Genomic DNA, 12,052 nt, shown 5'->3' on the forward strand with positions numbered 1-12,052 from the left:
CGCGCGCGGCTGCAGTCGTCGAGGAAGTTCCAAAGGGTGTTATCGAGTAGCTATTAACGCTTTGAACTTTCGGCGCCTTCGTTTGCGTAATCTCATCGATTCGCGCATTGTATACCTCTCCCCCGCATCAAACAACAACAACAACAACACCAGCGGAGCAGAAGGAAAAGAGCTTCCTGTCGTGGTCGCTCGACGGCGCGCTTTAATTACGGAAAAACGGCGTTTTACGGGAGCGTGAAGAGAACTCAAAGTCAAAGCCAGCAGAGCAGTGGCGATAAAAAGAGCCTACGAAGGAAAAGAAAAGGTGTACGTATAGGAGATAGGATCGAGGCTGTGTGTGTATAACTATATACAGAGGCGCGTAGAGAGGCTCGGCGAGGCGATTCTTAATTTACGGTTTCCCCTCGGCCGGCGCGGCGTCTTCGAGGAGCGAGAATCCGGATAGACGTCGCGGAGCGTATCTCCGTTTCCTCGAGGCTTCTTCCTTCCTCCGCGACGTCTTCGAGTATACAGTATTTGAACCGAGTCGAGTGCAGGATTGTTTCGAGGTAAATTTTCGTCGTAAACTTGTGCTTGTATACTAAGAAGTGTTTGTTTCTCCTGAGGTCAACCCTCTCTCGTCTCAAGAGCCGCCGTTAATCGGCTGTTTATTTACAGCGCGCCTCGCGACATTTATACCCCAAAGCTAAACTCTTCTACCGCTTCTGGCACGCGTCGCGTTTGATTTACAACGCGGCTCCCTCGCACAAAACAGACTCTCCGCTCGAAATTCTTCGATCGAGTACTAACGCGGATAGATCCCTCGATAATTCGATCGATTCGCGTCAGTTCCTTTCTCCTCCAACATACATCCCCTCATCCACGTACGCGAGTAACACGAGCCGCCTAAAGAGCTCGAAAAGTAAGAAGCACACACACACACACACACAGATCTAAAATAAGGCCCTGCGAGCAGAGGGGAGGGGTCGAGGCAGCACGCGCCACAGTCTCTCCGACTTCCTGCCATCCGCCCTGCTGCTTCCGCTCTTTGCTCTCTCCACCACAAGCTATACTCCGAGTGCGCGTGTACGCGTACGTGTACCGCGCGTTCAATAGGAAACGCATCTGCAGTACAGAGAGCTGAGAGAGAGAGAGAGAGAGAGAGAGAGAGAGGGTCGAGTGACAGATGCACACGCGCGCAGTCCTCCTCTCTTGCGGTCGCGCATGATTAATCGTAAGCGCAGGATCGCAATTAATGCGTATGACTGTCTTCGTTCATTTTTCGGGAGGTTCTATAGGCCGTCCATTCGCCTACTTCTTTAAGAATGAACCTCTTGCGTAACGACGTTTCAAAACGAGCGAAAGTATTGTAGTAGACACAGCGTGCAGTTACACAATCCCCGATTTGCATATCGAATCAGGGGCCGCCGGTCCGGATTTCCCTCGCGAAATCCCTCCGCGCGACACAGGTATACACAAGACGCGAAGAAAGAAGAAGAAGCTTCACTGCTAACGAGGCAGAACGAGCCAGGCGTGTCTCCGCTTCCTCTCTCTCATATTCGCTCGCTCGAGGTGCGATAGATCTGCTGCTGCTGTTCCTCGTAACTGTCCACCGTCTGTTCCGCACGCGCCCTGCGACATAACCTCAAAAAGAGAGCCGAATGAAAGGAAGAGAGAATGAATGAACGCGGCAAATAACCGGCATTAGCGCCAAAGCCCTGTCTTTCTTTTTGGGCAGATATAGCTGCTATACCGCATATAATATCTGTACACGCTGCAGCCGGTCTCGTTATGCAGTGTAGCGCGCTCGCGCGGCTCATTCATTCGCGAACGGAACTTATTCACCGTTTTCTCTTTCTTCGAGGGCCGCACATGACGCTGCCGCGGCTATGTGTAGTGGGTGCTCCGAACGCGCGCGTCTAGCGGTATTCGCGCGGTTCTCTGGAATATGTACATTGTTGGAAGGTCTGACGGGACGAGTGTCATTTGGCGAGCGGAAAAGTGAGGTTAGGTCCTCGTTAGCGGTGGATTTTTTTTTTCTTCGGGAGCTGACGGCTGCGCGCGAACTGACGACGGAGTTATACGAGGAAGCTCGCTACTGGTTATGCGCGAGGAAATGCGTAAGGTTATGTGCGACTTCTCGCAACTCGTTACTCATAAATAAATCGATTACACAGAGCAGATTGAGTGTATAGCCCTGCATTAAACATAAATATAGCGATAACCATCCAACACAGCTATAACCTCACTCAATACCCCCTAATTAAAAAAAAAATCTCCCTCCTCGCATACTCGCGTTTCTCTCTCGCATAAAATATCAATAGAACAACGCGCGCGCGAGCCATCCTACGTTCATTAATAATTCATCGCAGCACAACTATATACACATACAGAGAGAGAGAGAGAGAGAGAGAGAGAGAGAGAGAGAGAGAGAGAGAGAGAGAGAGAGAGCCTATCCTTCTATTATTGTAAATCACCAGAGCAGCGCGTGCAATTAGCTTATTTTTACACACGATAAAGCTCGCACACTGGTGACTTGCATAATCGCGCGTGGGCAAAGGTCCGACGTTCTTATCTGCCTTCTCGCAGCTCCCTCTCTTCCTTTCTTTCTTTCATTCTTGCGCTCTTCGGCCGATTATCCGGAGTGAAAAATGCGCAGACGATAAGCGTCGATGAGGAGAAAATTCAGAGCACAGATTGTAATATTGCGCTTTCCATCGGAGAGTATAGTCCGCAGTGCACAATAGCGTTGCGCGACAGAGTGTACGTGATTTTCACTGTATTATTACGCGCGCGCGCGCGCGCGTGTGCGTGTGTGTCGGGCGATCGAAGAGAAGCGACTTTTTTAAAAAGTTGTAACTACATCGTTGCGTAACGTTCACGCTCGAAAAATCAATAGCTACCCCAGTCCCGAAACTGGCACCTCCAGTCACCCCTCGGTAAGATCGCGAATACACTTCCTCCATATCTCACTCTTACCTGTGTGTATACCTACTCGCACACCAGTCTCTTATTCTTCTCTGAAAAGTCCGTTACGACGACGCGTTCGCATTCGCGCTCGGTCCGCCATCGACGCCAGTCGTCTCGTTCTCCGAAAATCAAAAAAAAAATCGCAATAAAGTGTCTCCAAAAGTGCCCGCGCGCGCGTGTTTGTGACAGAGTGATAAGAGAAAGAAAAACAGCGAATAAAAAAAAAAAGAGCGTGTAATATGGCCAGACCTCGTGGAGGAAAGCGGAACTCGCCGGACGATAATCGCGGTAGCGGCAACGGGGCCGCGGCTTCCGGCGACGATAAGGAGAATCGCAAGAGGCTGAAACCGCAGAAGCAGCAGCAGCAGCAGCGGAAGGAAAAGGAGAGAGGAGTCGCTGCTAGTTACTCGCCAAAACAGAGTAAGCCGTGGTGGATTGTTTTTGCGCCAATTATTAATTTTATTTTTTGGGCAGGTTTTGTACGTTAACTTTCGATTCATCGTTTCAATAATCTCCTCGCTATATCGTATAGCTGCAGAGAAGCGCATCGGAGCTGTCGACCATATTCCACGGGAAAAAAAAATAATAATACAAGTCTCGCGCGCTGCACAGAAAGGAAAATCTCTCAGCGTGTGACTCCAAGCTGCGCGACGAGAGCAGTCAGAGGCGTGATATTGTGCGTTGAGAAGTCGACGGGGGCTCGATGCGTTTCCTTTTCTTTTCGTGGAAGGCCGTATTTGTCCGCAGGGAAAAACGTCCTGAAATCAGTAATATGTTGTTGTGACATTTATTTTTTTTTTCCTTTTCGAAAAGTGGGCGGATGCAACGGATCCTTTAAATTTTTTATGTAACACGCGAACGATTTTCGCCTTTTTCGTACCTATTAATAGGGACTAAAGTGACTCTTTTTTGACCGGCGGGCAAAAAAGTTATTTTAGCGGGCAATAAAAACCTTTATTGCCCGCATATTCAAAAATTCTGCGGGCAATAATGGCCTTTATTGCCCGCAGATGTTCTTGAACAATATATAATTTATAACTAAATATAAATTAACATTGTCGAAATTTCTTATTTTTTTTCATTAAAACCCTTTACATAATACTTTATTTCATTTTTTCCAATTTTCTCACTATAAATTCGATACTGTTAAAATCAATTATTTATTTACAAAAACAAAAATAATTTGACTTTTATATAATGTTTGAACAAGACAAGAGCACGGTTGCCGTGTCAAAAAATAGTCACATCAGTCCCTCTTAACACGTACGAAAAAACGCGAAAATACGTCCGCGCGTTACATAAAATATGGTGTGCACCAAGGGCTAAGTGGGCTTTTTGGCCTCGTGGATTTTGCAGTACTCATCTGCGGCTCGTAAACGCCCTCGCCTTGAGCTCGGGCTAACTCGCCTTGACTCGTACTGCAAAATCCACACTCGGCCTAAAAAAGCCCACTTTACGCCCTTGGTACACAATATACTATTTCACACCGATGCGTTGACTCCATTCACTTGATTTTCGATTAATGTAAAAGTGTGAATTGCATTACCCCTCGACCGGCTAACCATCCTCTTATCGAGCGGCTGTTTTGAAAACACCTCCATTGACGATTATGCCTCGTGCGCCCAAATCAACGAACCGAGTACAGTAGGGGGAGAGGAGGCTACGCTCATGATAACACCTGCGCGTTGATCGTTGTCCCCCTCGACTCGGGGGGGAACGACGAGCGACCGCGCGATTTTTTTCCCCGTATGTATATGCATTGTTTACGCTGTATACAGTGCGCAGAGTCATTCGGGGGCGCAAATTGCGGGACTCGGCAAGTGGCGCTTAAAAGTCATCAGGCGCTCGTTAGAGTCGATGTGTTAATCATTTATTGATCAATTCCACCCGAATTAAAATTCCATCAGTGCACACACGCTTAGACGAGCCAATGAACTAGCGCTACCCGTTATAGCGCACAAGACTACTTACTCGCGAAGCGGTAAGCAAAGTCATGCGCTCGCTCACGAAGTTACATGGGACGTCGGCGCTCGGCTCAGTCCCATGGAAACACGAGATCTCTCTGGGAAACTCGCCTACGTCTCATCCTCGCGTACTATGTATAATGGCAAACAAGCTGAAATCGATGCGTTCGGAATTTTTCCCATAATGGACCGATGCAGCCGATAACCGATACTATTTTTCATTACACTATACTCGCTCTTGTACCTATACACGGCGGAAACAATGCCCGCTGCTGCGACGTATCGGGAAATTAATTAGCGTAGACGATGCTCGGCTGTATCGGAGCGGAATCAATCGAGCGGAAAATCGTTACTACTACACACCTCCCAAGCGCACCGACAAGAAGAGGTGCCGGATAATTGCAAAAGTAATAAGCACGTAATTTACAGCGAGCGAGCTCCTCGCTTTCTTTTTCATCGAGGAGCGTTACTCAGCGCAAGCTCGCAAGCTCGCACATCGGCGATAAGTGACGTTTTTCGAGCAGTCAACTCCAGCATCCATCGGAATGATCGTCACAGGGGTCGCGCATCTCTCTCGGCAAAACCCCATAGAGAGAGAGAGAGAGAGAGAGAGAGAGAGAGAGAGAGAGAGAGAGAGAGAGAGAGAGAGAGATCGCTCGGCGCATACACCATGGCAACGAAAGCTCTCCCTGTTCATCTCTCCCCGGCAACACGCGCCTCTCTCTCTCTCTCTCTCTCTCCCTCCCTCGCGGAGGCCCGGTGCGCGCGAGAGAGTCCAGGTAATACGCAAGGGCAGCTGTGCTGCAGCAGCAGCAGCACCAGGTGCCCTCCCTTCCTTTGATGTGTCCCGGCGGTCGCGCGCCGCTTCATCCCTACTCCCTTCGCAACGAAATACATCCACGCCAGCTGACGGCGGTGCAGCGAGTGGGGCGAGTAGCTCTGCGTTGATTGGCCGTTGGCTCGCGCGCGGAGGAGAGGCGAGCGGCACTACTAGTCCGCGACCGGGCGGTAGACTCCTCAGTCTCTCACGAGCTTCGCAGCAAGCAGCTCACTCACTCAGTCCAGCAGTCGCTCTGCTCTCCCTTTTCTCGTCCGCTCTCTCTCTCTCTTTTCCCTCCTGTACACAAGCGTCGTGTAAGTTTCTCGCCGGTGGACATGCGGTGCCACTGCTGAGAGCCTCTTCGTTGTACATATGTGTCTGCTCGCGCGCCTTCGGAAGTTCGCAGCCTGCAGCAGTTCGAGGCCGAGTAGTAGTAACAGTGCTAGTCGAGTTGAGTCATCAGCATCGACAATAATGGGAGTGTCGTCGACCGAGTGCGCGATCCGTCAAGCCGGTGGTTCCTCTGGGCCGGCCGGTTCCTCCGCCAGCGGTGCCAGCAAGCTCAACGGCTGTCAGTGCTGCCAGGCGAACAACAGTGGCATGATGCAGCCCGTGAACAATCATCATCATCAGCAGCAGCAGCAGCAGCAGCAGCAGCAGCATCACCATCACCATCACCAGCAACACATCTCCCATCATCATCAGCATCAGCCGCAGCAGGTGATGATGCCGGGGCTCCAGGTGCACAAGCAGCAGCAGCAGCACCATCATCATCATCAAGACGCTCACGGTCACCATCACCACCACTCGCACAACCATCATCATCACCATCATCACCAGAGCTCGCCGAGTGATAACACGAACATTCTCGCGCCGCTCAAGAGCAAGATGAAGGTGCTGAAAAAGCTCAAGAAGAAAATGGGTCTAGGTAGGCATTGTTTCTTTTTTCCCGCCTTTCCGCCGGAAGCTACTTCCTGCTTGTTTTCTTGTCTTTTTCATCGCCGTCTCTCATATTGTGCTGGTCGCGAGCTGAGAGAGAAAAAATCGATCCTAGCCTATTTCCGAAGTAGGTCTCTCTCTCTCTCTCTCTCTCTCTCTCTTATCTCTCGACGCGGGCCGCGTGTCCTATCTCGATCCGAGCGCCGGCCAGATCGTTCTCCCTCTTTTTTCCCTCCTCTACGTTTCCGGCACGCGCCAGCAGCAGCCCCTCGACACACAGCTGTTCCCTCTCGAGTGTCTCTCTACCCCTCCTCCTTCACATGTCTCGGAAAAACTCGGACAGCTGACGCGTGCTCCCTATACCTGTATACTCGCACCAGTGCATAAACATCGGTAGAAGACGAGTTCCAAGTGCCTTAACCCTCCCGCGGGTTAACGGTCGCCGGAGGATAACTGACCACGACTCGCGCCGCTGGACCGCGTGTCGCCGCTATACATCTCTCTGACGTCAGGAACCGGTTTCTCCTCTCTCTCTCTCTCTCACCGCCGTGTGTATGTATACATAATGCTCGCGCTATCAGCTGTAAGCCTCTGGTATACCGGTGTATTTTCCTTGTTTACCAGTGGAAATCGGTAATTTCGGAAGAGAGTCGATCGGCAGGTGCCGGAAGTGGAGCGCGGCCAAGGCCCTAATTTCAGCTCCGAATTCGAATCGTCTTTTTCTTTTAAAGAAAAAAGGGGGCCGAGTGGCGACCCCTACACCCCCTAGAGTATCCGTCTCTCTCTCTCTCTCTCTCTCACTATCCATTATACCCAAGAGGCGAATACACATGTCGCTCCTTGAGATCGGTTTTAAAAAGCCGCCGCGAAGCCTCTCTCCGCAGAGACTCTCTCGGCGTTAATGGAACAAATGTCGCGTCTACTCGGGGTATCATAACCGCACAGTCCGCCCACGAATCCAATTTCGCCGTATGCGCCGGGAATTCAGCTCTCTATAATACGCACACGACCCACGCGCAATTGGCCGCATCTCTCACTGCTATATATATATATATAGCACACGCGGCTGGTGTGACTAAGCCGCACGTATAATTGACCCGAGTCTCGGGTCGCGTAGTCCGGAAGTCTCGGAGAAACCGAGGGATTTCTTCGATTAATTAGCCTAACGAGCCTCAATCGTCCGAGGAATTTGAGAACCGCTGAGTGCAGAGAGAAGCGTTGACCTCGCGACCGTTGTTCCGAGCCTCGCTCTATCGCGCCTCTCGATCGCGAAAAGCCGTTGTTATACTTTTTTTCTCTCTCTCTCTCTCTCTCTCTCTCTCTCACTACGGCTCCCAAAAAATCTCCCTACTACTTCCTTCGAAGGAAGCGGGCATCCACTTTTTTCTTCCGACGGGGCTTCCGAAGGCAGGACGTCCGTGGGAATCCTTACGCGGGAACATCTGCCGTTGGCTTCTTCTTCTTAGACTCGAGTGTAGCGATGGAAAACTGAAAATCCTAGCAGTCGAGACACTTGCCAGATGCATGCGTGCTGTATACGCGATATCGCGGGTCCATCCGAAAACCCCCTGACAACAGCCCCCCTCGACGGTTTCTCTCTCTCTCTCTCTCTCTCTCTCTCTCTCTCTCTCGCTGCTCTGTCTCTGGGTGCGAGGAGATCGATACAGCCTCTATATGCGCCGCTGCTGCTCCACAGTCGCCCCCGCTAACTCCTCTCTCTCTCTCTCTCTCTCTGCACACCCCCATGGGGCGGCCAGTACCGGGCTGCTGCATAGCCATGGAGATGAGAGGAGAGTGTGGGTGATGCCGCACGCGTGCATCGATTTCGGCTGGGCGGACGGACGTCGGCTTTGTTTCGCACGAGCTTTCCGTTGTCCTTATCATTATTTGTAATTCGCTTTAATCCTATATAAACGCCGTACAGAATCTTCAACGTCCAAACTTCGCATTAGCATTCTAGTTTCATAGCCGATGTGCAAGTGCGTAGATTCAGTGCACAAACGCTGTGAACAATCGATCCTTTTCAAGGCTGTGCGAGTACGCCGGCCGGTCAGGTACAACCCCCTTGCGCGAGCTTTATCACAGCCGCCAATGGCATAGCTCGACTCTCTCTCTCTCTCTCTCTCTCACTAAGGGTATTTCGGAAGCCGGCCATAGGTACGCCGTGGAACACAATGAAAAAAGGCAGCGGCAGCAGACGCTCACAATAAAGTCGCTCTTTGTCGACTCGCGCGAGCGCGTCCCCCTCGGCCAGGTGGTGCCGACCGTTGCACCCCGAAACGGCAGCTGCTGCCCGTGCGCGCTCATACATTCGAAAAATTTTTTCTCTACCGCGCAGGTAAACAGAGAGAGAGAGAGAGAGAGAGAGTGTGCGAGTCAGTCGCGTTATCGCGACGACCCACTTGAGGGACTGCGCAGTTTCAATCCTGCCGTGCGCGGGAGAGAGTTCGTTGCTCCTACTAGATCCTCTCTCTCTTTCTCTCTCGGGGATGACCGCGAACGAGGCTGCTGCGGAGAAAGGAGCCGTAGAGCGCTCGCAATCGTAGCTCCGCGGAGCCTCCGGACGGAAAAACAATTACCCAGACGCGCGCTCGCGCTCATTAACAAGCTCTCTCTCTCTCTCTCTCTCCTCGCGATAAGACTCGTCTCTGTGTGTAACACACTTGCACAGCCTATATACGTGTACGGAGATAGAAGAGCGGAGCGCGAAGGAGGCTCCGAAAGCGAATCAAAGAGAAGAGAGAGAGAGAGAGAGAAGCAAGCTACAGCCGCGCCTTTGTGTTTATAACTCGCGGCAGCGCTCCGCACGCACAGGACGCTCCCCTGTCCCTACCACCAGTGCCTGTCGGATGCGGGCCAGCTGGTGCCGGGGCCGTATTATACACACACAGCGCGCAGTTCTCTCAGTCTACTCGCTGGCGTCGCGCCGGCCGCGTCTCTCTCTTTCCCGCTTCGCCGTCTCTTGGTCCTCGCAACCTCCACCCGTTTGTCCTCCTCTCCTCTCGTCGCTCCGGCCCTTATCGTCCTGCCGAACCGATCTCTTACCGATCGAAGCCGATAGCGCCGATAGCGCCGCGATTAGCCTCGCGCTCCTATTCGAGGGACGCCCTTCGACCCCCAGCGCCATCTTGTCGTGTCCTTTGTGCGCGAGAGTCTATGTGTAAACAAGGCGCGCGGGAAATTCGAATTTCGTTGAATAAGGATGTCGCTGTCGCTGCAGAGACCGAGGCGCCCGCTGACCGTGCGCGGAGCCACCAGGGTCGCTCGGCTTCGGCTATCCTCCAATAGTACCAGCGGTGAGTTTCGCTCTCTATAATACAAATCTCTCTTACTCGACCCACTTGGAGAGCGCGGCCTCTTTCTTCTCCCCCGCCGCCGCTGCTCTGTAAACACGCGTATTATGCACGGCTGAGGTTTCAAGTCAAGAGAGGCTGTGTTTGTCAATATACGACTTATCAAGAGTCAGCGAGCTTCCCCTTTACCTGCCCACGCGGCACAGTTGCGTAAGAGGGAAAGCTTCGTAGCACCTTTGGAGAACAAAGAGCCTAAGCTCTACGCGAGCTGCATCCTCATTACTCTCCTGACGGCATTCCGTCTCGTTTTCTCGATAAAACAGAAAAAAAACCTGCGGCAATAATAACAACACACACACACACACACACACACCCTCAAGAATTCCACATAGGTTTCACACTCGAGCGGCGGCTAACTATGCGCGCACCGAGAAAATTCAGCGCTCACCGTTTTCCGAGCCGTTCGCGCAGTATACACTCATAGCACGTCGAGAGAAAGAGAGAGAATGCCCGCACGTCTGCGAGCTGATGGTGGGGGCGCGACGAGGAGAGAAAGAGCGCGCTCCTCGTGGGAACTCGCGCGCAAGCCGACTCTCTTTCTCTCTAATGCACAGTTCGGAAAACCTTGGCTGTATGCGCTCGGCGTTATTAAAAGCCGTTTGCGCACGCGAACTCGATATCGAATCTATGCCTCGGCTTTCCCACGCGTCGCTCGGATCTTCGATTTTTGAATTTCGCGCCGTAAGCTTTCCTCCTGCGTCGCAAAGCTTTCCTCCGCGACACAATGGGCTAACGGTGAACGCTGACGGTAGAACAAAAAAAAAAGGAGAGCGTGACGCGGGGAAAAAAGCAGGCGCGACGGCACGTGACTCTATTCTCGGAGTCGCTTATAAATAGCGCATCGATTACTCCTCTCTCTCTCTCTCTCTGATCAATCAAACTACAGGGAGAGAGAGAGAGAAAGAGAGAGAATCGAAGAAGCTCCGATCGAGCGAACGTGTAATTCCCGGCGTACAGCGAGCGTCTGGAGAACTTTCCCACGAACGGCCGAGCTCACACCGCGAGCGGCGTTACGGAACGCCGGAGAGGATTATCTTGGCCGTTCCGCTACCAGACACTCGATATCGCGCTGACGGACAAAGGACTCAGCCCTGCGAACGTTTCTTGCCGTCGTTGAGTAATAGCGACTGCGGGAAAAAGCGGCGCAACGAGAGATTAATTGTGTCCGACCGGTTCTACGCATTAATTGGGCCTTTACTCTCGCTAGTCTTTCCAAAAACACGAGAGAAGCACGCACGCGGACAATTAGAGTAGAAAAAAAAAAAAAGAGGGGACATGTCACTCGAGAGTGTCCTGGCTGCGGTCGCGCGTCTCCTTCCTCCGTCGAGAGTTTCCGGCCCCTCCACAGCAGCGTAAAAAGCAGAGCGCGCAAGCAGTGCCAGTCGAAAATCGGCGCTCGATCGGTGCGCATCCGTGAATATCGAAGTAAAGAAATGAGGCAGGAGATGAAGTTCCTCCGACTGCGTCCGAGCGGAAGGCGAATCATTAGCCTCTGCGGTATACATATTCTCCATTCAATCGATATAATAAGAAACACGCGAGGGCCAACAGGATTTTTCATTCAGTATACGCGAGCCATTGAGGAGAGCACAGCAATTTAACGCAATTTTTTTCTCCCTTTTGTGTTACAGCCCCGAGATCCTCGAACGCCGGCACGAACAATCTGCCGCCGCTGACGTTCCACCAGGTGCACGGCGACAACATCAGTCTCTGCAACGGCAACACCATCGCCAGGAGGCACGAGAGCTTCTGCAAGGGTGTCACCTTCAGCGCCAGACCCGTACGCGTCGGCGAGAAGGTAAATTTCTAAAGCGATTTTTCTATTATGTTCGCGTTCACGCTCCACGGCGCCGCGACTTTCGATTCTATTATAACAGTGGAATTTCCAACTCTTTCTATTTTTTTTTTTTGCACGGTTCCGCGGCGAAACAGGTGAAATCCCCCGACTTCCTTTTTCGTCGGCCGCGCCTTTTTTTTCAACCTCTGTTTACGCCGAATTTCACGGCGATAAATTCGAGAGAAAGAGA

At 51.9% G+C, this 12,052-nt stretch overlaps 1 protein-coding gene across 10 annotated transcripts in view; it reads left to right on the plus strand.

Moving 5' to 3' along the window:
• Positions 1-12,052, plus strand: part of LOC100116798 (protein neuralized) — a 55,824-nt gene that overhangs the window by 40,256 nt on the left and 3,516 nt on the right. For 6 of the 10 annotated variants that reach the window (XM_031921889.2, XM_031921890.2, XM_031921894.2 and 3 more), the window contains one exon: positions 11,657-11,823. In XM_031921889.2, the coding sequence (XP_031777749.1) occupies positions 11,657-11,823 (167 nt within the window). Of the gene's footprint in view, positions 1-1,877; positions 3,370-5,911; positions 6,662-9,603; positions 9,969-11,406; positions 11,523-11,656; positions 11,824-12,052 lie in introns of those variants that run through there. The other 4 variants (XM_031921891.2, XM_031921888.1, XM_031921895.1 and 1 more) reach the window with 4 other exon arrangements.

This window comes from Nasonia vitripennis, chromosome 1, assembly GCF_009193385.2.
Source record: "Nasonia vitripennis strain AsymCx chromosome 1, Nvit_psr_1.1, whole genome shotgun sequence".
NCBI classification, from domain to species: domain Eukaryota; kingdom Metazoa; phylum Arthropoda; class Insecta; order Hymenoptera; family Pteromalidae; genus Nasonia; species Nasonia vitripennis.